The following is a 26,477-nucleotide window of genomic DNA, read 5'->3' as shown; positions in this document are numbered from 1 at the left end:
TTGTACCATCAAATAAATGCTGTATCATTTTAGATCTGTGTGTATTAGATTATTTAATGCATGCAGTATTAAAAACTCTGAATTACATATAAATATGTATTGGTGGAGGTAGAGGAAAACCAATATTGGTTGTTGACTGAGACAACAGTAGACTTGTTCTCTTGTTTCTTTAGCAAAGTATAGCAGTGTAGCCTTGTATTTCTGTTTTACTTTTAACATAAGCACTATATGAAAGAATTTAAGATATTTGCTTTTTAGCTGTAAAGTGTATGTTATATATATATATATATAATGTGTGTGTATGTGTACACATGTATTCCAAAAAAAAGGCATTTAGTAATGATACTTCAATAAGAGTATATTGACTGATATTGAAGTGATTTCAGTTCGGTCAGGGGACCAATTCCCAATTCTTTTCAAGCCTTTTAGCTCAGGGCCAACAATTAACTTCACAGTGAACTTTAAGCTCTCAAGCTTTCTACCACAAAGAGGAATGGCTTGCTATTGTAAGTAGTGTAAAATTCTTGAATGTCTCTGTTTTTATTTTAAGATCAGGGAGTTTTTTTTAAGGTCACTGTGCTATATTCAGATCTTCCAATGGTTCTTCCTTCAGTTATGTCTTTTTATTATGGTCAAATTGAAGCTGAATGAATGATATTTGTTGAAAAATATATATCAACTCTCCGACCTCATTGTTACATCATATTGTGAAATATAAGATATAGAATTTAATAGTAACATTATTTAATGTTGTTTTAAGATTTGTTTCTGATGAGTGTGCTTAACTTTTGCTTGTCATTCCACCTTACTGCGCTTTCACTGTCAGACAATTTGTTTTGCACTGGACACAGTTTTAGAAAAGAAATAGTACCTCCCCATCACACATACACACACACACACACATTTATTCATCTCTTTGTTTGCATCATTGCACCACTTCTTTCTTTCATAATTTCACACATCACTGCACAAAAGAATAATCATAAGAACTCTTATTCCAAATTTTCACCCAGAGGCATCTGAATGGCAGAAGGGATGGGGTGGGAGGAAAGAGGTATTATTGTCATGCTTGTATTGATTGGTAAATCAAAGATTTAAAGAAATGTTGGTCATGATCCTAATTAATTGTTTAGATATAAAATTTTTATACAATTTTTATGTTGTTAGTCACTGATCCAGGGCTAAATTTTTTCTTTCAATGTTCATTGTGTTTATTACATTCAATTAATTAATGTGTTTTGATACTGATTTTTTTTTTCTCTCTCTCTCTAACATCTTTCTTTGCCTGTTGCCTACAGGGTCGTCTTCCAGACTCTTACGACAGACTTCTGCAAGAACTAAACTCTGAACTGAATTGGTTTACTGATGCAGAACAACTGCTTAAAGAAGACTCTGCAGTTAGTTGCAACATTAAGGAATTGACTGGACAGCGAGATGCACAAAAGGTAAGTCCTTCCAAATAATTTTAATACATAAAGTTTAAAGGGTTTTGAGTCAGGTGTTCGACTTAGTACATTGTACAATTTAGTTTTATCTGTTTTTCAAGGTCAAATCATACAAAAGTACCAGTAATAACCTTTGGTTAAATCAGTCAATGTATTTCTTTTTCTTTTCTTTTTTTGTCTTTTTTGTGTGAAATTATAACACTGTTACATATTCATCATCAGAGTTTTAGAGTAGCTGATTAAGTCTTTTGAGTACTGAGTAAAATATTTTGTGGTATTTGGTTATGGCTCTTTATATTTTGTGTTCAAATCCTACCAATGTCAATGTTGCTTTTCATTATGTGCAGAGTAAATTAATTATTTCCACTTTCTGTAACTTTTTCATTCTCTCTCTCTCTTCATTTCCATATGGTCCACCTGAAAATTGTAAAGAGATCTCTTTGCATGAAACCATTGGTGATCAAAGTGAAAAACCTTTCATTTTAATTCATGTTTCAAACACCAGCTTTTATAATTAATTATTTTACTAAATTATTCCTTATTTTCAAAACTATTTATAGCAAAGACAATTCAACAGAAATATAGTGACACAGGGGTTAATACTAACACACTCCAACATCATTTTTAGTCCTGTAACTCTAAATCTCATTTCAAAGTATTTTTGTTTAAATTAAAAACATCTGCTTCAATTTTATGTAAGAACATTTTTATGTTCCAAACAATATTTGCATTTACCTATAAATGAAAATGTAGAGGCGCATGGCTTACAGTTTAGGGTGTTGAACTCATTATCGTAAGAATGTGGTTTTGATACCTGCACTGGGCAATGCATTGTTCTTGAGCAAAAGACTTAATTTCATATTACTCCACTCCACTCAGCTGGTAAAATTGAGTAAATATGCAACAGACCAGCATCCCATTCAGAGAGGAATATGTACACTAGAAAAACCCAGAAACCAGCCCATGTGCTCTTTATGAAGTGAAGTGGGCTATCCATAAATGTGAAAAATTTAGTTTTCATTAAATCCTCCCAAACTTATCCTCACCTTGAAGGTCCACCCTTATAATTCATCACCACCATTTAAATCTGTTTCTAGCTCCACCCTGGTTCTTCCCACCCACCATTCTATAGGGCAAATAGCTGTGTAAATCCTTTACAACAAGAAACCTGTTCTGTTCTGGACCCTTCTCTCATACTTTAATTGTTCATCTTCTAGTATAAAACTGCCGTCCTATTGTAGAGCCCCACTTCTCTAACTCTTGAATATTTCCAAAACTAATTGAAATATATTTCTATTAAGTTTGCATTGGTTAGTATTGATCATGTGACTGCACAGGTACAGGTAGGCTTGGATGAAGGGTCTTTTTTGTCCTTTCTCATCTGAAGCAAAAACCACTGCCTGAGGACCTTTGCAAGCTTGGCATCTGTGTTGTTGCACTTGTTATTGTTAGGACCCAAAAGGGCTGGAAGAAATGCATGACACCCCTTCCAGCACACAGCTCCACTACCCTGGTTTGTCACTTTTATTGACCCCCAAAATGATTAAAGCCAAAGTTAACCTGGGTAGGATTTGAACTCACCATGCAGAAATTTGCCACAAATTCCACAAAGTATTCTATCCAATACTCTAATGTCTGCCACATTTGTGAAACTTGTCTATTAATTTCATTGAGAAATGCAATCAGAAAAACTTAGTGACTCAATGTTGTAATGTTTCCATCTACAGACGCATCATGCAGAAATCCTTGACCACCAACAGCCAGTACTTTCTCTTGTCTTCCAAGCTGAACAAATCTTGGAACACTACCAAGAAGAAATTACTCCGGAGCAAGTTGATGCACTAAAAACCATTTCTGTGTCCCTTAAAGACCTAATGGAAAAGGTTGGTATTTATGTTGATTTTTAATTTTTATAAACATATATATGTATATATTTCTTTTTGTAAAGAAATTTAGTTTCCAAAACATTTCAAAACTTAAATTACACTAAATTTTAAATCATCATATGGTGATTCAGAAATCTCTTTAGCATTTAAATGATGCATAAAAATTTTTATTTTAGTTTTACTAATTTTTGATAGTGTCTTTGCTATTTTGTGTGTGTGTTATATTTGTAAAATGTCATTATCAAAAGATGAGAGAAGATTCATTATTCCAAAAACGACTTCATATCATGGTAATCTTATTCACTTGTCCAACGTACCTAGTTCAACTGCTCAGGATAGTCTGGGTAACTTGAAGTATGTGTGGCAGAGTAGCAGACAGGCTATCCTGGAATCCCTGGACCATTGCAATCAATGAGGGGACTGGAGTTGGAGCAGAGTATTGGTTACTTAAATTTTGAGTGTCCTGAGTGGCTACCCTTGCCAATACGACACCCCTCCCTTCTTTTACTAGTATTGCTGCCCTCAGCTGGTTACATATAACAATATCTCATCTATGTACAATTCTTAGTACTGCTCCCTTCATCAGGTACATTTCTCAGTACCATATCCTTCATCTGGATACACTTACCTGTACCTCTGCCCTCTTTTTGGTTCATTTGCCAGCACCACTCCTCTAAGTTAGTTTTAGCATTTAATTAATGCTAAAATAATAAAATCGGATCCAAAAATTGACATACTGTGATAATTAAATATATTTTCACAACTTTTTCTCTTGTAACAATCCCTATTTAGGTGTTGAGAACTTCTGGAAACCGACTAAAACATCTTGAAAGTGCAACGGAACAGCTTGGAAAGTTTGAGGATGAACTAGCCAAATTTAAGGACTGGATGACTTCTGCTGAGAACACCATTGATAAAGTTGTACTTGAAGACATTGATTCCTTGAAGTCTGTTGTAGAAAAACACAAGGTAAAAACAATTTGGTTTCATTTGGTTTTCATTGAATTATGTTCAACGTGTGATACAGATATAATTTTGGAGGAAAATTACATTTAATGTGGATTTCTAAATGAATTGAAGGGTTTGGAATCTTTTTTTAGGTTGGTTTGTGAATGGGCTGAGGGGCATAGAGTTTTGTTTTGTATGGGTTTGGGAGTGGGTTGAGAGGCATAGAATCTTGTTTAAGGTGGATTTGTGAGTGAGTGGAGAAGATTAGAATTTTTTTATGAGGTTGGGGATGTTGTTTAGCCTTCTAAATGGTACCATCCTTTATTCTCTCAATTTTCTGCACCCAAATTGGTGTGAAGATCACTCTAAACAAGGAAATTTGTATCATAGAATTAAGGGGTTGGGGCAGGTAGGTTGGCAGCAAAAGGGTTAAATATTTTTTTTTTAATTGTAATCTTACTAATGTTATTTTGGAGAGAAATATTTGTAAAATAAGTTGCAAATAAAACCATTTAAATGAGATATAATGAAATATCCTAATAAAGCTTTGTGTTTTTTGCTTTCTGTCTTTCATATTTGTAGTTACTTAGTTCTTTGCAACAGTTCTTTGTTTTTTGTTTTGAGTTTTACACATAATTAAAATGTTCTGCTGTTTTGTTATAGAGCTTCTCCAATGACATCATTGCACACCAAGCTGACGTGCGCTTTATGTCCATGGCAGTTCAGAAATACATTGAAGAGGCAAAGGTAAATTAAATTTTTTTAATATTTTTTAACTGGTTTGTTATGGGACTGTGGCCATGTTTGGGTATTACCTTCAAGAGTGGAGTTGGTTATGTGGCACCTAGTATTAGTACTTCTTTTTATTGACTTCATCTGAAGGAAGGAAAACAAAGTCAACCGGACTTTAGATTTGGTATCTCTACCCACTGCTACTCCACACTTTTACCAAATCATACTCAGATCTTTTGATTCCAAAATGAAAGGAATAATTTTAAAATAATGGCATATCAGTATATCTTGAGTGTTTTAACATTGAAAAGTCATTAGCAGAGTGGCAATCAATGTTTGATAAACTAATTCACAGTTGATAATTGTTGGTATATGTAATTGTATTGGAACCTTCTTAGTTACTAAATCACTTGTACTTCTCATGCAGTAATTGTAGTTGTAGTTGTAGGTATTTAGAATAGTTGTACTTTTCTCTTATCACCTCACCTTGTCTTTTCAATCTGATAATGTTTCCTTAATATCTTTTCTTTTCCAGTTTCATAAACTGGAGTTGGATGCCTTTAAAGCTGACAAACAAAAGCCGACGCGATTAAGTCGTATCAGTATGGATACATTAGAGGCTGAATCTGTGAAAGATAAACTGAAAGAATCGTCTGACCGTTACCAAGAACTCAAGAGCAAATGTAGTTCACTTTGTGATAAACTAAATGAAGTTTCAGACAAACAAGGAGAGTTCCACCTCCAGAGTAACAAACTGCTGACATCAATAAACACTGCTGAGGAGAAACTTGAAGAAGCATTACAAGAACCTCTTTCAACAGATCCAGAAGAGCTGAAGGCTCAACTTGATCAAATGAAGGCAATGAGCAATGAAACTATTACCTATCAATCACAGATCACCGACTTAGAGGTTTGTGGCAAACAGTTGATCTCCTGTTTAAATCAGTTCAATACAGAACCAGAACAAATACAAAAAGTTGATGAAATAATCAGGGAAATTTCATTCCGTTGTGCATCACTGAGTGATGACATTAACAGTCGGTATAACACCTTACAAATGGCTCTAACTAAATCACAGGATGTAAAAGAAGCTATAGAAAGTCTCCTAAATTGGTTGAGAGATGTTGAAGGCTCCCTTGTGAACCAAAGACCAATCAGTTTGTATCGAGATAATCTTCTTGAACAGATCAATGAGATCAAAGTGATTGAAACAGATATAGACAGTCACAAACCAAGTGTAGATGCTGTTCAAGTGAGTGCAAATGAATTAATGAAGTCATGTGATCTTGACATGGCTAAAAATGTAGAAAAGAAAATAGGTGCTCTTAATTCACGATTCCTTGCACTCACTAAAAAAGTTGAGAGCCGAAGTAGCAACCTCCAAGAGATATTTGAAGAACTTAGTAAATTCCACCAAGAACTCCAAGTGACAAATGATTGGTTAGCCAGCAGTATCGACATGTTGGAATCTAAAGAATTGACTCAATTACCAATGCCTTTGTTTAAACAAAGGGTTGATATTGTATCAACTGAATGCAAAAGTAAAAAGCAGCCGATAAAAGATTTGATAGGTTCTGGTAAAAAACTTATTGCTGATCCAAGGACTGGAGAATCATCATCTCTTGAAGAGTGCATTGCCACTTTAGAACGTAGCTGGACAGAATTTGACTTGTTGCTTGCTATGAGGGAAAAAGAGGTTGGTTTACGAGAGGAGAAGGGTGAAGAATTTGAAGTATTAAAGACAGAGGTATTAGACTGGCTTGGAACATTAGAAGTGAAAACAGATAGCTTGGAACCTACTGCTGTTGCAATTGAAGATGTAAAGGAACAATTGCAAGATTTACAGGTAAGAACATTCTAAATTTTTATCATTAAGTTTAGTAAAAAAACAAAAAACACAAAAAAAGCATAATCATTTTAATGCCTGCTTTTCCATGTTTACATAAATCAAACAGAATTCACTGAGGTAGATTTTCTACAGCCAGCTGCCTTTAACATGTTTCCAAGCAAGGTAATATTTCCCCATGGCCAGACATGTTTCAGCAGGAGACTGGAAATGAGTAACACCACTTGTATGATGGTGATGCTCATTTACAAATATTATGTATTGTCAAGATGAATGGACACACACACACCCACACACTTACATGCTTACATCACTATCTGTTTGTGTATGTGTGTGTGTGTGTATATTTATATGACAAGCTTCTTTCAGTTTCTTCTTACCAAATCAATTCACAAGGTACTGGCCAGCCCAAGGCTCTAGTTAAAGACGCTTGCCCAAGGTGCTGTGCAGTGGAACTGAACCTGAAAGCACATGCTTGGAAAGCAAACTTAACAATGCAGCCATGTTATATATGATGGAGACGACATATGAGCGTTCAGTTTTTGAACAACCTGCACAAACAACTTATTTATGGTGATGAAATGCATGTGCTGTACATTAGCTAACTCCTTCCATCAAATTGACATTGCTTGTACAAGTGCACAAGTGTGCCACATATCAGATGTCTAAACGATATAAATATAGGAGTAGCTGTGTGGTAGGTAACTTGCTTACCAACCACATGGTTCTGGATTCATCCCCACTGCGTGGCACATTGGACAAGTGTCTTCTACTATAGCCCTGTCCATTTAGGTAGCAGCTCTGGGCAAAATGTTTAGTGCATGGTCATCCTTGGGACGTGTGTGTAAAGTTTGGTGAAAATCAGTCCGAGAATTGTGGAAATGTATGTGTTAGTCATTATACATACACACATACTGTGATTTATATATACTAGATGATAATAATAATTATAATTCTTCTCAGTTTTCCATCAGATGTAATTGAGTCATTTCTTTCTGGGATTGTTACACAGATTTAGCAATCTTCATCTAAAGGCTAAAGGTTAAAAATAAAGTACTTTGTTCAAGGCCATACAATGGTTATTGTGGGATGTAAAGTCTCATCACAGAAAAATCAAATTTCTATTGTATCAAGTAAATTTTGTTTGTCAGCCTGGGAAGAAAAAAAAAAGCTAAAACTAACTTGAAACAAATGTTAATTTGTAAATACAAACATAATAAATGAATGTTTGGAGAACTTATTCATCATCATCATCAAACCTCCACTTTTCTGGACTTGAATGAGTTGGACAGTTTGTTGAGGCTGATTTTCTGTGGCTGGATGCCTTTCCTGTCACCAACCCTCACCTGTTTCCAAGCAAGGTAATATCCCCAACCTCTTCCTCAGCTGGATATATTTTCACAGAAAATTTGAAATGAACAGCACTACTGCTAGTATGACAGTGACACACATTCAAAACTATCGTGCAATATCATAACAAGAAAACAAATACATACATGCTCCCCCACCCCACACACACACACACATATGAGGAGTTTCTTTTAGTTCCTGTCTACTGTTTACTTGAAAGACAGGCAAGTGTTAGTGCTAAGAAGGGTGTCTGACAGTAAAACAATGCTGCAAGGATGTATTTGTCTAATCCATGCGAGCATTGAAAATAAATGAGCAGATATTGGAACTCAACACAGACTTTTGGCTTGTTAGATCCTGTTCAATTGTCTAACCCATACCAGCATGGAAGTGAGGCATTAAATGATGATGATTTTATGTGTGTGTATGTATTAAATGAAGAAGGTCTTACATAAGGGGATGTACTTCCTATTATATATTAGAAAAATCTAAAATGTGCATATTAAATGTTTTCAAAATATCATTATTTTGTCTGACTTCATTATAACAAGTATGTGTGTGTGTGTGTGTGTATAAAGCCATATTTGTGTTCAAATTCCTTTGAAATCTTTATATTTTCAGCCATTACTAAACGAACATTCCAATCAACGGAAAAAGATCAATGAAGTCAACGATGTAGGAAATGCTTTAGATTCTCTTCAAACAATAGAAAATACAAGCAGCCCAGTCAGAAGTAAGTCGTTACCTGTTATTTGATGACAGGGTGGGGGATGGGGTTCTGTATTTTTCTGGTTAGTTTGCTTCATATGTTCCATCTCGGTTCTTAAAACTCAATCTTATTCTTTCGTTTAATTTAATAAAGTTCCAAGCAGCAACTTAATAATGCCGTGGTTATTTTACTTAAATTCATGATTATTTTCGAATTCAAAAATAACAAAAATGCCAAAAAAAGAATTTTTTGTAATAAAATATGTACATTAATAATAAAATTTTAAGAATTTAAAATTTTTAAGAGTTTGAAATACCTGAGCATTATAATAGGTAGCTCCTTGGTAAGGCAAGTTTGGCTGCATCTAACAACACATTGTGGTCAAATATGATAGTAAAGACATTGAACATATTTATTGGTGTGTTTTAATATCTGGAAAAGTATCTCTGAAATGATTGACAATATCTCATTGAAGAAATGATCTTGAAACCAAACCATAATGGAATGGAAGTAAGGTTAAATAGATTATCATTCCTTGCAACTCTTCTTTGATTCTTGTCTTCTTGAGAGAAGAATGGTTAGAAATATGTAAGTTCTTAGTTTTCAAGCAATCTCTTAATTTCATCTTATGCAGGAAGCCGAAAAGCAGCTGGACTACCATCACCAAGTATTCGAAGTCCATCTCCTATTATACCAGTTTCTCCAACCACAATTGGTATCAGTCCCATGTCAAGTGAATCCAGTGGAGTAAGCAGCAGGAAAAGTTCTTCAGATAATTTACTCCTTGATGGTAGGTTGTTTTTGTTCTACTGGTTCCATTCATTCTTCAATCTTTACAGCACCGACTATATTATCATTATCATCATTTAATGTCTGCTTTCATGGGTCAGACAGAATTTTTGAGGCAAATTTTCTACAGCTGGATGCCCTTCCTGCTGCTGGCCCTCACCTATTTCAGAGCAAGGTAATATTTCCCCATGGTCAGGTGTGTTTTTCATGAAAAACTAAAAATAGTTGATACTACTTGTATGACAGTGACACTTGTTTACTGCCTTTATAGAATGTTAAGACAAGGAAGCACACACACACACACACACGACAGGCTTCTCTCTCACAAGGCTTTGGTCAATCCATGGTTATAGTAGAAGACACTTGCCAAAGTTCCACACAGTGGGACTGAACTTAAAGCCATGTACTTGGGAAGTGAGGTTCTTAACCACACAGCCATGCTTATGCCGTATGAAGGGGGAAAAATGAAAAGAATCCCCACTTTTCTTTCGTCTTCATTTTAGAACAGTAACATTTTGATTTTTTTTTCTCTCATCAGATCTCAGTGATATTCAACAACAACTGTTGGATATTAACCAACGTTATGAAATCCTTGGAGAACGTCTCGGTGAACGCCATCTGGAGTTGAACACCACCATGGATAATGTTGAGAGTTTCCACCAAGATATCAAAGATTTACTGAATTGGATAGCTTTGAAAGAAGACAGCCTGAAACAAGACAGAGTGCTGCCAACAAACGAAGTAGATGCTAAAGAGTCTCTTTCAAATCATGAGGTAGGAATTTACCTGGTCTGTCTGTGTGTCAGTCAATGCCAGCTTGTTAGTTAATGGATTTCTTTTATTACTTATCATCATATCATCATCAATTACTTTCCTCTCCCTTCTCTCTGTCAATTTTCCCTCTCTACTCTTTCTCTACTGCCACTTGCCACCCATCTGCTGCTCCCCCTACTTCCCCTTTCTCTCTACACTTTTCTCTTCACACCCTCTCTCTCTCTCTCTCTCTTAATTAGCAAGTATAAACCTACCTCATTACTGCTATTCAACCTCTTATGTACATCACTTCTAGAGATATTGTCATGAAGCTGCTGTGTATAAACCCAAGAAAGATTTTGTTTTGTTTTCCTATTTAATCCAATTCAGTTTTCATTGTTGCCCCCCCTCCCCCATTAAGAGTCACTTGAACAAATCCATTGTACAAAACAAGACTTGGGAAACTCTGTTACAATATTTAACCCTTTAGCATTTAAACCAGACATATCAGACCTAAATATTCTGCCTGTTTTGCATTCAAACCAGCCAGATCCTACCTCTTACATTTACCCTTCAATGTCATTTTAAAAATGAACAATGATATAATCAAAATTTTGAAGATACAAGATAATGCATGGTTAATTCAAAATAATGTGAATAAATAAGAATTACATTTGACAGAATAATTTGAATGTTCAAGGGTTAAATGGAAAAAAATATGGATTTTAATCCTCAACTTATTTCATTTTGATGAATTTATCTTTACAGGCATTCCACAAAAAAATTCTTGGCAAAGAACATTTGGTGGAAGAAATAAAAAGAAAATCTGACAACTTAATTAAGAGCCATGATTCAGTGGATGGACTGGAATTTATTCAAGAACCACTGAACTTGTTAGGTATGACAACAATTCTATTTATTTATTATGGATGTATCGTTATCATTTAATGTCCATCTTCCATGTTGGCTTCAGATCAGTGGTTTAACAGGATCCTATGAACCACAGGACTACCTTGATTTCCAGTATCTGCTTAGGTACAGTTTCTATGGCTGGATGCCTTCCTAATGCTGACCACTTTACAAAGTAGACTGGGTGCCTTTCTCATGGCACCAGCACTAGTGAGGTCGTCCAGTGATATGCAAGACAAAGAAAAGAAAACCTCTCAACTGAATAGGATTGTAGTAGAAGGGGGGGGAGGTTTTATGCCAAGTGTTAAAAGGCTAAAGTATGACAGAGAGAGACAAGCACAGTTGTCTTGCTGTAGAGAAGATAAATGGCTACCCTACATTATATAAAGATGGGTGGGAGTAACTGGGAAGAAGATAAAGATGGCGATGTTGAAGTGTCGGATGTACTCTCTCAAGGTACAAGAAGGGGATTATAAGAGAAAATATGGACTGAAGATGGAGAACTGTGGGTGGATAAGTTTATAAGAATGTGAGAGGAGAGTGATGTAGGGAATGATGTACAAGAATTGGGGGCAGGGTGTTTCCTTTTTCTTACTCTTACCTTCAATTCCACTTGATGGCTTCCTTCCAGACACCTTGAATTGTTTGAGATAGCCACAGGTGTCTTGCAATTGAAGAGATACAGGGATGCCTCACAGATTAAAAAATAAATCATTATCTCAGTTTCTGTAAGATATTTATTCATTTTGATTTTCTTGTATTGTGGAGTTCTTACTTAGTTGTTATGAGTTTTGTTTCTCACTTTTAGAAATGAAATGGTCCACATTGAAAACCAAATCTGAAAATGAACAGAAATTACTAGAAGACATAATTGCTGATCTACGCGAGTTCCGTGAATCTGGCCATCAGTTAGATACATGGTTAGCTCAGAAGGAAAAGATGGTTGCTGTTCTTGGACCTTTAGCTATCGATCCTGTTGTTATCCAAAACCAAATTGGACAAGTCAAGGTAATTCATTCACTATTGTTGTTCACATAAAAATTACTTTAATGACTATAGCTTTAACATTGTCAAAGATTATCATCCACAGAGTAAGGAGTTAATTAGGGAGGTGATTTTTAAAAAAATTCATCTCATTTTAGCAAACTGTTCAATTCAATCCAGTTTGTTGTCTTTTTTTTTTTTTTTTTTATACAACTCAAATAAAAGTGGATTCTTTAACTCTTAAACTTCTGTCACAGATATCCACAGCTGTTGCATAAAACCTCAATTCAGATACTAGAAAACTAAAACTAAGCACTCTTCTGTTAAACAAGTTTAACCTTGAAGTAGTTGTATGCTGTCAACTTAATGTGACAGTCCCCTGAAGGGAATAATACGACTGTTGGTCGTATTATTCCCTTCAGGGGACTGTCACATTAAGTTGACAGCATACAACTACTTCATCGTATCACTACTGCTTAAATCTCTTTGAGAGATTTAGAAATGTATTATTTTTAAAGTTTAACCTTGTTTTAAAAAGACTGTCCTGTCAAAAAACTTCCTGTTTGCATCATTTGTGTTTATTTTTATTTTTTCCATATTTTATCTAGTAAATGTCTCTGGATTTTCCTTTCTTTGAATATTGAGCTCAGTGGTGCTTAATATCATAAGCAGTGGTTAGATTGGTGATATTATTCGTTAATTATTTATTTGTTGATTAATGATTTAATTAGAAAATCAATGCCCAGATATTGATATCTGCATTTCATCAGTCTCTAGTTTCTAACAGAATTGAGATTTCTATAATAAAAGCACTTTCGATTTATCCTGTCTTATGATATACAAATGGAATCATTAGATTTACCACATTTTGCAATCCTGACAATTAGGTTCGGTTTATAGTGGCAAACTCGACCCAGCCATTTCCATCTCCTTGCTTCAATAGTTTCTTTTATTGGTTTCACGTTAGCCTTGGTGACAGTTGGCTATTCAAGGTCATATTCAGCAAGTAGACCTCCAAAATTTTTCGTAGACATTTATTTTGAAACACCAATTTATTTTCAAAACTTTTGGTTGTTTCCCAACATTCGGATCCATAGAAGAGGATGTTAAGTATGTTGTTTTGGTAAAATTGTATTTTGGTGCTCTTGTTGAGTATTGATGATTTCCATATTGAGTTTAACATACCAAATGATTGGTTAGCTTTGCTGATTCTTGTATTTATTTCATGAATGCAGTCTCCATCTAATGTTATTTTGGTGCCGAGTTAGTTAAAACTGGTGGTTAAAGCAGCAGAATACTCAGATCCACTGTAACTGAGCAAAATCACCAGCCAATGGCTGCCTACCTGGTGGTTTGTTGCTGGATATTATTATAATATGCAACACCATTCTCTTTGCTTTAACTGTCCTTTGATTATTCAAGTGACACACCATGATGATCAAAGCATACCTGCTACTGCTGATCACCTACTGGTTCCTAGCTGGAACCAACCACCCAGGGTATACAGCAAAATGCCACCAGATACTGCTCTTAGAAAAGCATCATGGTAGACACTTGGTTAGTTTCAAGATATTTTATTCAACAAAAAAGTGTTCAGCTTCCAAGCTGCAAAATACGGTGTTCTTTCTTTTTAACTGTAATATATTGCTACCTATGATTTATGTAAACATGTTAAACTTTAAAACCACCAATCACTGTACAAATGCTGGGAGAAATAAGAATGAAATGCTTCTGTCTAAATGTCTTTAATATCAAACTAATGTTTTTGTATTTAATTTCAATTTCATTGTTTAGGTCCTCCAAGAAGAACTGCATGGACAAGAACCAGTTTATGAACATTTCATTCAGGCTGGTCACTCAATACTTGACCGATGTGAACCGGCATCAAAAGATGCCCTTGACGTGAGCCAGAGAATGGATATAATTAGCAAAGCATGGGAACGGTTGCAGACACGTCTGAAAGACCGACAGAACAGTTTGACATCAATGACTGATTTGAGTTCAAACTTCCAGGATACATTGGGCTCACTTACACTTTGGTTAACTGAGTTTAATGATGTTCTCAATGCCTTGACTCCAGTTGTTGCTTGTTCAGACAACCAACACCGATTGACAAATGAAACAAAGGTATATAATTAAGTTGGCTTTATTTAATCCTTTAGTATTTAAACTGGCTATATCAAACACACATATTCTACCCACTTTATCTTCAAACTGGCCAGATCTGGCCTCTCTCACCTATCCTACAATGTCATACTAAAAATAAACAGTCACATCATTGAAATTTCAAAGCTATGAGATATAATATGATTAATTCAAGACAATAAATAAATATTACATTTGATGGAGTAATCAGAATGCTCAAAGGGTTAAGGGGTATATGAAAGAAGATAACAAATATGAGGCAACTCACTCACATTTTCATCTCTCTCTCTCTCTCTCTCTCTCTCTCTCTCTCTCTTATATATATATATATATATATATATATATATATATATATATATATATATATATGTGTGTGTGTGTGTGTGTGTGTGTGTGTGTGTGTGTGTGTGTATAGTTGTGCATGTGTGTGTGTGTGTATAGTTGTGCGTGTGTGTGTGTGTGTGTGTGTGTGTGTGTGTGTGTGTGTGTGTGTGTGTATAGTTGTGCATATGTGTATGCATGTGCGCATGCATAGATATATATTCTTCATATCCATACCTGTGCCTCATTAAAATATAAACAAGACAAGTGTTTGCTATTCAATATTACATTAATAATCAACAGATTAATTTAGCTTAGCAATATTCTACAGGTTATCTGTAATAATTTTGATCTCATGTTACCTGCAAAAACCTTGGTACTACCTTTTTCCATTCAGACCAAACCATTAAAAAAAATATCTAATTTAAAGAAATAAACTCAACGGTTCTACAGACAAATTAATATTTCTGGTATAAATCCACCGGGGAGGCATATGGCCTATTGGTTTGGATGGTGTACTCACAATCGCAAGATCATAGTTTCAATTCCCAGCTCAGACAGTATATTGTGTTCTTGCATAAAACATTTCATTTCACGTTTACTTCAGTCTACTCAGCTGTAGTGGAGTAACTATACAATGGACTGGCATCCCATCCAGGGGGAGTGTTGTGATTTCAATTACTTATTTACCATGAAAACTGAGTAACTAACCTCATGAGTCTTAGGATTCAGGACAATATTTACTTTTACTTACATAAAGCCACCTTTCTCATTACCTACACTCCCTTCAGTTGAGGGGTCTTGATGACCTCACCAGTGTCTGTACCACATAAAATGCACCCACCACACTATGTAAAGTGGTTAGTGTTAGGAAGGGCACCCAACCAAAGCAGTCATTGGAGCTTGGTGCTGTCCTCTGGGTCGCCAGCTCTTGTCAAACCATCCAACCCATACCAGTTTGGAAAATGGATGTTAGATGACTGATGAATCAATTAATTTGCTAAATATATCTATATTTTAATGAAAATGGGATGGTGGTTCTATACATAAAATAATATTGTTTCTCATGGAATTAATTTGGTAAATCTAAGAGTTGGAGAAGTTATTTCTGAAATATGCTTATTGATGGTGTTTTTAGATGCATGAAGACCAACTGAAGCAAAGGAAAGGTGATATGGAGAAACTGAAGGAGATCAGCCGTAAACTAGGAGACGCCACCAAAGACATGTCTATAAGAACAGATCTCAAGACTAAACTCTCTGGTGTGGAAAAATTATTTCAAGAAGCTGAAAAGAAATTATGTAAGTTCATTCATTTTTTTTTCTGTGATAGCATGGATTAGACTATTGGTTCTCAATTAGGGTCCATCTAAGATTTTGTTGTTAAAACTTATGTGCAATAAATTGTTTAAACTTCTACAAGTCACAAAATATTTTAACAATTTTTAAATAAAGTTTCTAATAATACTTAATTATAAAAATATAATAGGATTTTTTTAGCATCAAGTGGTTATGAGTATCCAGCAGAGTAAAATGGGGACTAAAGGAGTAAAAAATGGCTGCAAAACACTGGACTTGAATAGATTTTTGAGGCATTGTTTTACAGCCAGATGCCTTTCCTGTCACTAACTTTACTAATTTTTTAAGTAAGAAATTTCCTGTATCGCATGTCTTTGAAGGCACAAAGCAAGCGGACAAATTGACAGGAGAACTGACAGCAACACTTTTTGTAGCAAACAGCTTTCATAGAATGCACATTACCACCTGTTTACTGTGCCTTTAGCATTTAATCTAGCCATATCTGGATCAAATATTTTACCTGTTTAAAGTTCAAACTATCCAGATCCAGCCTGATCACACAATATCATTCTGATAACATACAATCACATCATCATCATCATCAATACATCAGCTACAAGATGATGCAGGATTAATTCAAAATAATGTAATGCAAATAAATAAGCATTACATTTGACAGAAGAATCTGAATGCTTATGGGTTGATATTCCATGCATTAAATGTGTTGCCATCAACCTAATATAGGAATTCAAAAACTGGTTATGGGTTATTGGTCTTCAAAGGTAGGGTTTCATTTCCTGAAACCCTACCTCTTGAATTACATCAAGTTTATTGGTAGGTAAACTACTTGATTTATTTACACCAGTCTAAGCAATAGTTAAAGACTAAAATCTCTATGTTGGTTGGTTGATTTCTCCAGTCATGCTTGACATGGTATAGAGTAACGGACAGATAGTCAAAGAGGGTGAGTTAACATAAGAGGTACAGAATGAATGTCTTGTAAATTTCTGAAAAATACACATTTTTTAATGAAATTTGTAGAGATAAGTTTCCAGTAGAGTAGATGTATTTAAAATTTATAAAAATGACATATTTATTGCAAATATACAAGAGCAAAATTTGTTTCATTTAATTTTATCTTAAGGTAATAGATATTTTTCTTTTATAAATTTTTATTCATTTTATCCATTATATATAAGCACCAAGAAATTTGATGAAAGCTGAATTATAATTATTGTATGCCAAATCTCCTGATATTACCCATGGTAGTGAAAGTATATTTCCAAACTTTACTGTCATATGATGGGTAACTGTCTAGTAGAAAAATAACTTGAAAGTTGCCATTTTAATTCAACAAATATGAAACTGTTCTTAACTTACTGCTGGTTCATTAATTTTACTCACAGTTTATAATGTTATATTTGGTTTTTTTGTTGTTGTTTTTTTGTTGTTTTTTTCATGATTTTTTTTGTTTATTTTTGTTTCAGTATCTCGAAGAAACAGTCTGGATCTTGCTAATAAAACAAGTAAAAAATTCACAGTTGACTGCCAAGAAGAATTAAATTGGGAAAACGATTTTGTGGCCAAGTTAGACCTTGTAGAACCATTGTCTGGTAAAATGGACATCCTAAAACAACAACATCATCAGGACCAAGTGAGTGTTCATGTCCTTTCTTATCTAGAGAGCTATATAATCATGCAATGGATTATCTAGTGAAAAGTTAGAGCAAGTTAAGATGGCCGAAGAAGAAAATAGTTTTAAATAAGAAATGTTTTGTATCATGCAGTAGATGTAAAAATGTATTTAGTGAATACTAATTAATATTGCATTGATATTTTGTTGGAAATTAGTGAGTTTTAACCTTAAATTACCACACTCTTCCAGATTCACTTGGCTAAAAAATTCAGCACCCTTAACATTTAGAATCATTTCAGGTTTTGATTGATCCCCTTGAATAGCCACATAGACACCCAGGGGTCAATGTTGATGTCTTTTCCAACCTCTGGCCTAGAGACCTCTATAATCATGGTCATATTGCTATTTGCAAAAGCTGGTTGGATAAATTATCGACAAAAGGGCTGTTGGCAATACACTACTTTCCATTCACAATGCTTCACCAGTTTTCTTTGTCATTCAGTTGTGTTGAGAAAAACAGATGTTTTACAATAATAGTTGTGTAGACAAGTAATGATGGTTTAGCAAACTAGCCTGTTGCCAGCATATGGTAGTTTAACATGCCAACCAGTAGATGTCAGACTAACCAATTACAGGCCTCACAGCAAGCTTTGTTGTTTACTGACTGCTACATGGGGAGGTGCAAGCTTTCACTTTATTAAAACATTCTCTGAAATGACATTATTAGAATCTTGTTATTACAAAACTCCCATCATATCACCAACAATTTAAAAAAAGAAAATATGAAGAAAATATTTAATGTTTATGGTGCAGCAGAAAGAATAATTTGAGGCTGGGAGTAAATAAAAATGCCTAGGGTTAAATAAGCATGCCTGGGGCTAAAAGGGCATTAAGATGTAGATGTTGATGATGAGGGTTTTTTTTTTCCCCTGCAGATCCTTCAACAGGAAATAGCTCAGCATGAGCAAATTGTGCGAGATTTAGTCGACTCAGGGAACAAACTGGTCAAAGAACTGCAAAGCAGCGGAAATAATCCAGAGAAGCTGTGTCACCAAGTGGAAGAACTGAATACTGGAATGTCTAAGATCAAAGAGAAGGCCGAAGGTCGGCACCAGAGTATTCAGGATAGCATGAAACACGGCAAACGGTTCCAAGAACACCTCAGTAGTTCTTTGTTGACCACAAAATACAATGAGGAAAAGTTAGAGAACATGACCTGTCCCAAGGCTGAGGCTGAAGATGTCATTAAGAAACTAAAGGAAACCAGGGTAAGTTGTGTGCGTATGTCAATCTGCATGTGTGTGCGTCCACGCGTGTATGTGTGTCTGTTTGTGCAGGCATGTTTGTGTGCGTGTGTATTTACATACACCAGTGTATGTATGTGTGTATGCACTTATATATACCTCTGTGTATGTACGTATGGTCACTTACATGTACCAGTGTGTGTGTGTGTGTGTGTGTGTGTGTGTGTATTAGTACTTTTGTCCATGTGTGTGTATTCACTTACATATACCTGTGTGTGTACACACTTATATATGCTTCTGTGTATACGTATACACTTACATATACCAGTGTATGTCACTTACATACGCCTCTCTCTTTCTCTCTCTCTCTCTCTCTCTCCACTTATGCCTCTGTGTGTGTGCGTGCGTGTGCACATGTCTTTTCAATTATGGGTAAAATATTTATCAAGCAGCTGTTGACAAGGTGATGTCTATCATACCACATGCTCTCCTGAATAGGGGTGAGGTAGGGTTTTGGAACTCATAGAAAGAAGTATTGATCTTTATCTTTTCATCTTTAAATGTTTAAATATTTATTGTGATTAATTTTATTTCACTGCAGGCTTTACAAAATGATGTTCTGAAATTGTCATATGACCTCGATGTTCTTAACCGTGAAGCTCAAATTTTCATACAATGTGTGGAAACTGACCAAGATGAAATTCAAAAAGATGTGGATGAGATTAAACAAAGGTCTACTGCCTTGTCATCCAGTAAGTTCTTTATTCAGATCTTATCTATCATCATTGTCGTCATCCTTTAACATCCATATTCCATGCTTGCATAAGTCAGACAAAATTTGTTGAGACAGTTGGGTGTCTTCACCTTGTATTATCACATTTGTGGGCCCCAATATTTTTTTGATCCAATTTAACCTCATCCAACTCTTCCATGTTCAACCTCAATCACAGTTAATCCCTATCAGCAGCAGTGTATAGGGAATATGTATATGTATGCCTCAAAACTACTCTCCATTCACTTGAGGGATCGTGTCTTGCAAGTCGGTGATCTCACTACTGCTGGTCCCACGTAAAAAGCACCCAGTAAATTAGTTGGGATTAGGAAGGGTATCCTACTACAGAAACGATGCCAAAACAGAGCTTGGTACAATCTTCTGACTCATCAAACCGTTTAACCCATACCAACATGGAAAACAAACAGTAAATGATAATAATGAATGAATTAATTAGCATCATGTATCTTTACCATCACAGTTGTCTCTTCATATAAACCAGAATATCAAGAACCTAACACTTTAGTAAAAGAAAACATATCAAAAGTTCCTGAAGCTTCTTCCACCTGTTGTAAACATTTAATATTTAGGTGTTCTTGTATGAAAGAAACCTGGTAGGGTTCTAGAATTCTCCAAACTTTGTGAATTTTAAGTTATTGTTAATTCTCCAGTATTCATTATTTTAATTGCCTTAATTAACATTAGTGGATTTTTACATCATGGAAGTAAGAATATGCAAATTTAGATATTTTCATCAATTGCTAGAACAAGAAAATCAACTGCCATCTTAACTATTTCCATTTGTGTTTATATTGAAGCTATTTTTCAAACCTGATATCCTTAAAATTCAAGCTGTTTTTTTTTTTTTTTTTTAACTAAACAGCCATGGACAAGAAAGTTCAAAATCTTGAAGATGTATCACAGCGCCTGACAGAATTCAATGAGGTCATTGATGATGTTGAAAATACTCTGGGAACAATCAACACCAAACTGGAAGATCACTATTCTGCTAATAACGCCAGTAAAGACCCACAACATATTGAAAAGATCCAAGTAAGAGTTCTTTCAATCATTTTTATCAGTTTTGTTTTCTGATCCCAACTAGGTTATTCAATTTTGGGTGTATATGCTTGGTGTTCCTGCTTGGTACATATAAAGGTACACAAACACATGTCCAGAACCAAATGTATGCACTCCCATGTATAGGTTTATACATATATCCTTTCAGTTCATTTATGGGAAATGTTTTGAATATGCACATAAAAGCTGCTATCTTATTAATGCCTAATGATGCCAACTGGCGACAACCAGTTGTTTGGGGGTTGCACTGAGCTATGCTGATATAAAGTAGGATAAATATAGTAATAATAACAATAGTAATACTCCATGGATGGAATTTATAAGCATTTTAATGCATCGTTACATGTGTTTCCACAAATCACATGTTTCTTAAGATCATAGTCTGTATTTGTGGGATGACTACAGCCCATGGTATCCATGGACATTGAGTAGATCATGTTCATGCATTCGTTGTTCATATATATATGAGCTGAGTTGAGACCCCCTTCGGTCATGACTGACCATGGGATTGCACCTAGAAAGTTACCCTCCCAGGCACAAGTCCAGGCAAGGTTGTTTATGGAAGACCAGCAGTCACCCATGCATACCGGCCTCCCCTCTCCATGCCACCAGTGTTATCCAAGAGAAAGGCAAAGGGCAATACAGCTTGGCACCTGTGATGTCACAAATCATTTCTACAGCTGAGTAGACTGGAGTAATGTGAAATAAAGTATAGAACGTGAAATAAAGCATTGTAGAAAATGAAGGAGAGTATATTTTAGATTAAAAAAAAGAACTTATATGTATATATATATATATATATATATATATATATATAAACAAGGGTACTAGATAGCAGTTTTGCTAGAAATAGGAGTCAAAAGCAACTCAATTAGCCACAAGCACTGAAGTTAACAAGCTGATGAAATCAAGATAGTGAGAAAAATAGCCAACATACTAAAGCAAGGGACAATTGCAAATGATATATCACATGATTCTGAACTCTGAGATAATTCTCTTAGTCCTCCTCAGTGGGTCTTGCTGCTTGGGGCTAAATGGTTACTTGCCTTGTACAAGCTTATTCACATTCACTCTAGCACCTTATGTGAAATAATAAGTACTTGTTGTTGCTGCTGTTAGAACAGATAATTTTGTATATATACATCAATATTATAATTTATTGCTATTTTTCAGGCTCTAAACCAAGAGCTGTATCCTGTACAGAACCAAATTGACTACACAAAGGGCATTCTGAATGGATTATCTTCTGGTGACACCAAAGTCACTAATCTTGAAAACATTTCAGCCAAAGTGTCCAAAGCTGAAGACAAACATTCATCACTTCGGGATAACGTTGATGGTTTGCTAAAAGACATGCAATCTGGATCACAAACCATTGACTTGATCAAGGTAGGTCTGAATTGATTGTGTGACTTTCTCTGAGAAAGAAAAATTATCTGGATAGTTCTCCTTTAACCCTTTTATAATCATAGTTAAATTCAATCATCAAATACCATTGTTGGTGTGACACTGTTTGCCTCAGTCTGCTTGACTGTCAAGCAGATTCCACTTCAATACAATTGACTGGTCAGCAGTAAGAGCAACACTGTCTAAAATTGTTTTCTCCAGCCACATATAAATATTAAAATTTATAAAATGATCCCAATTATTTTAACATGTAAAAGTTATTATAAAACAGAAGAAAAAAACAAACAAAACAAAATTTGGCTCAGGTGATTAATATTGACTTGTGTTGGTTTCATGAAAAAGGCACTGATTTTGTTGAGTATTAGGAAGGGCATAGAAACCATTAACTTAAATGTTTTTTTTTTGTTTTGTGAATTAACTATTTCCTTATTTTTACAGAATCAAATGAAGGATTTGGATAATGAGTTGTTATCAATGGATTCCAGACTGACTTCATACTTACCAGTAGCCAGAGATATGGCAGAACTGAAAGAGCAATGTCAAAACATGAAGGTAGTTCTTTTTACCTTTTTGTTTAAATTTTTTTTTTCAAAGCTACAGTCCCAATCCTTTCATTTGATTAATTAGAAACCCTAACCTTACATCTGCCCTTAACTATTAAAACAGTGGCATCAATCATTTACAACTTGAAAGTTGACTGCAGAACAGTTTCATTTTCATAGCTTCATTTATTTAAGTATTAGATACAAATATTAACCTCACTTCCTAGAATCTTCATACCACACACACACACATGTATGCATGCATACATAAATACATATACAACAGACTTTTTTCTGTCCACCAAATTCATTCACAAGGCTTAGATCAACCTGGAATTTTAGTAGAAGACACTTGCCCAGGGTGTCATGCAGTCAGACTGAACTTGGAACCATGTGGTTGGGTAACAAACTTGTTAACCACCTAGTCATGCCTGCACAAAACTCTGTTGTCATTCTTTTATCTTCCTCCCATTATTTTTACCCTGAAGAAGAACTCTGCCTGAAACATTGGACACTCCACTTCCTGTGACAATTTCACGACTCATTCTGTCAAATTTTTCCAACACAGACCACCACCAATTTCCTTGCATTCTGCTTTATCTTATATATTTATGTATCTTTATCTTTACTCAGCTCTTCTCTGTTGATTTGGCTGGTAAAAAAGATAGAATAAACCAGCTGAAAAACGAGTGTGATGACCTGGTAAAAACTGGACTTCTTTCAGACAGTACAACATTTACAAACCAGGTTAGTCTCTTTTAATCTCTCCATTGAAATACTTCTTCATATATTTATCTATTGAAGCTTATCTAATCAAACAAGGACTTTTATTTATTTATTACGATGATGATTTCATTAGTATCTTTGGGAAGTTTGTCTCCTTTCAACCCCCAAATCAAACCCAATCTGAGAGAGAGAGGGAGAAAGAAATGCTGAAAATGCTCCTTCCTAACTATCAAAAAGATGTTTTTTTTCTTTCCTGTTAAAGCCATCATGTATCTTGTTCTACAGCAAGACTCCTGTTCCTGTCCTAATATACTTTAGTTTCTCAACACCTGGTGTCAAACCACATCTTTCAATAATACACCCTCACTCAATTGAGGGATTCTGTCTTGTGGGTTTCTTGGTGACCTCACTAGTACTGGTGGCATGAAAAAGCACCCAGTACACTCTGTAAAATGGTTGACGTTAGAAAGGATATCCAGCCAAAGAAATGATGCCAAAGCAGACATTGAAACTCAACACTGTCGTTTGGCTCATTGGTTCCTTTTAGATTGTCCAACCCACACCAGCTTTGATATGTTAAATTATGTTTTGAATTAAGGGTCCCTCAATATTCATTAAGTGGTTGTCTTTAACTTAGCAGCCTTCTTTTGATAAATGAATCCAGTTTGCATTGATTTTATACAAAGTTTGCTCTCTAATTAACTGCTTTCATTGCTTCTATGTTTTGTATATTCACCTGTACTCTCTGTTTGGTTTAAGTGTTTATATTGTAGCAGATGTTTACATTCTACCTGTCAAAAGTCCATATTACCACTCAGTATATAGAGCTATATAAAGAAAATGGTGTTAATGAGAGGGAAAATTCTTTGTGATAAAATAACATAAAAGAAAACCTTTGTTCCTTTGTCAGATTACTGCTCTGTTGAAGTTCTATGACAACCTGGCTGAGAAATCTAAAGCATTTGAGACGGAAGCTGTTGACACATTAAACAAAATGAACGACAATGATGCCAAGCTACAGAAGTTACACAGTGACATCGACAGAACATTGGTCCTCCTTCAGTCTGAAGAACCAGTTGGCAGCAGTGTTCCTGTGATCAAAAAGCAACAGGAGCAAATGAAGGTTAGTGACTTGGAAAATATTTTTTGAGGCCTTTTATATAGTAATACAAGGAATGGAACTTGATACTCTAAACCATCTAGTTCATTAGACTAGCTCTTGATACAATTCAAAAATAATAATAATAATAATAATAATAATAATAATAATAATAATAATCCTTTCTACTATAGGCACAAGACCTAAAAAGTTGGAGGCGTGGGCCAGTCGATTATATCGACCCCAGTGCTTAAGTGGTACTTAATTTCTAACATAATGACATGGCAAGAAATTTTGTAGATGTTGGAAGCTTGAGTGTAAGGTGAAGAAGTTCGCTTCCCAGCCATGTGGCTTTGGGTTCACTCTCACTGTGTGGCACCTTTGGCAAGTGTTCTCTAATAGCTCAAGGCTGATGAAAGCCTTGTGAGTGGATTTGGTAGACAGAAACTGAAAGTTGATCTTGCCAGTATTAAAGGAATGTAAATGAAGTAAATATCACAAGGCATTTACTTTGTTGCTCTACCAATTCTGCCTTTAGTAATAATACAAATCATGATTTCTAATATAGACTCAAGGCCACGTGCTCTTGTGTGACCAGTATTTTATTGACCCTGGAAGGATGCAAAGCAAAGCTGGTCTCTGGGATTTATACCTAACATCTAAATAACACAAGGTATTTTGTTTACCAGTCATCCAATTCTGCCATCTGCTGCCTTTATGATTTCAGTGACCACCATCACGCCAAGGGTTGTTCAACAATTTTCAAACAAATCTGCCTGAGTTAATTCCTGGTTCTTTGATACAAAATTGCCTCTTTTAAAGTGTTTGTATTTTAATTAAAAGTTAAAACCTTTTACTATAATTTTATTTCAAACTCTTTTTCTTATATTCCAAACTCCCAACTTACTGATGAAAATATTTGTTAGTTATTTAGCCCTTGGTTAGAGGGGTTATTGTTATCTTGGTTAGGCTGGTTTGGGCTGTTGTTGTTGTTATCCATATTAAACCAAGTCTATTGAAGTTTTTGAGGGAAGTGTTTATACACAAACATCACAATGCGGACAATAAATATTTACCAGAGACTGTATTGTTGATCACAAGTTTTATATATATGTTGGCTTAGAAGTAGATTGCTACATCTTCATGTTGGTGACAAGTGAGAATTAAGAATGTCTTATGTCACTACTTAGAGAAGCACATTGTGGGAAAAGCGATTCTGTTTAACCCCAGCTCAAGCATTCGACCAAGAATCCTGTTCATCTGTCTTCTCTGGGACCTCTCTCAACCTCTGCGCTGATAGTCCCATGCTTCTATATTTTTGACTATCTTTTGGCAGAAAACTTATGAAAATTTCCATTCAAATCATATGATCAAACAGTTGCAGCTGAAACTGGTCAGAATTCAGAGCAAATCACCTGATATGCTGCAGCCTTTTTCTCATTACTGAGCTAACATCTTTGAAGCTATGCCTTGCTACAGTTATTTTACTAAGTTCCTTCAAATGATTGATTATTTTTTTAGAAACAATAACTGAAATCCATAAGCAGTGTATCTTATTAGAAATGTGTCTCACAAAGTTATTAACTAATGACAATTTCAAATCGTTTTGTTTCATACAGCATTTTGTCAAGAGCAATCTTGAGCCTCTGCATGAAAATCTACAGAAAGTAACTGAAGAGAGTCGCCAGTTGATCCAGTCAGCTTCTCCTGGTTTGAATACAAATCAATTGGATAACAAGCTTGAAACATTGAATGAGAAATGGGCACAGTTGAATGAGAAGGTTTGTCTTCATTTTGCTTCCTTTTTATTTTTATCATCAGTGAAGTAATAATTATGAAATAAAAGCACCCACTAC

The 26,477-nt window shown here is 35.0% G+C and overlaps 1 protein-coding gene across 7 annotated transcripts in view; it reads left to right on the top strand.

The window, feature by feature from the left end:
* The window catches only part of LOC106880784 (uncharacterized), a 274,817-nt gene that overhangs the window by 189,249 nt on the left and 59,091 nt on the right, over positions 1-26,477 (top strand). For all 7 annotated transcript variants that reach the window (XM_089358464.1, XM_089358463.1, XM_089358466.1 and 4 more), the window contains 21 exons: positions 1,299-1,445; positions 3,173-3,328; positions 4,124-4,300; positions 4,943-5,026; positions 5,547-6,857; positions 8,829-8,940; positions 9,551-9,706; positions 10,244-10,479; positions 11,227-11,356; positions 12,176-12,375; positions 14,146-14,478; positions 15,956-16,118; positions 17,603-17,769; positions 18,687-19,019; positions 19,597-19,747; positions 20,651-20,820; positions 22,021-22,236; positions 22,693-22,806; positions 23,430-23,543; positions 24,433-24,645; positions 26,241-26,402. In XM_089358464.1, coding sequence (XP_089214590.1) covers positions 1,299-1,445; positions 3,173-3,328; positions 4,124-4,300; positions 4,943-5,026; positions 5,547-6,857; positions 8,829-8,940; positions 9,551-9,706; positions 10,244-10,479; positions 11,227-11,356; positions 12,176-12,375; positions 14,146-14,478; positions 15,956-16,118; positions 17,603-17,769; positions 18,687-19,019; positions 19,597-19,747; positions 20,651-20,820; positions 22,021-22,236; positions 22,693-22,806; positions 23,430-23,543; positions 24,433-24,645; positions 26,241-26,402 — 4,845 coding nt within the window. The remainder of the gene's footprint in view (positions 1-1,298; positions 1,446-3,172; positions 3,329-4,123; positions 4,301-4,942; positions 5,027-5,546; positions 6,858-8,828; positions 8,941-9,550; positions 9,707-10,243; positions 10,480-11,226; positions 11,357-12,175; positions 12,376-14,145; positions 14,479-15,955; positions 16,119-17,602; positions 17,770-18,686; positions 19,020-19,596; positions 19,748-20,650; positions 20,821-22,020; positions 22,237-22,692; positions 22,807-23,429; positions 23,544-24,432; positions 24,646-26,240; positions 26,403-26,477) is intronic.

This window comes from Octopus bimaculoides, chromosome 10 (genome assembly GCF_046866305.1).
Source record: "Octopus bimaculoides isolate indiv1 chromosome 10, ASM4686630v1, whole genome shotgun sequence".
Lineage (NCBI taxonomy): Eukaryota > Metazoa > Mollusca > Cephalopoda > Octopoda > Octopodidae > Octopus > Octopus bimaculoides.
The sequence above is the reverse complement of the archived record's forward strand: the minus strand, read 5'-3'. Positions and strand labels throughout refer to the sequence as shown.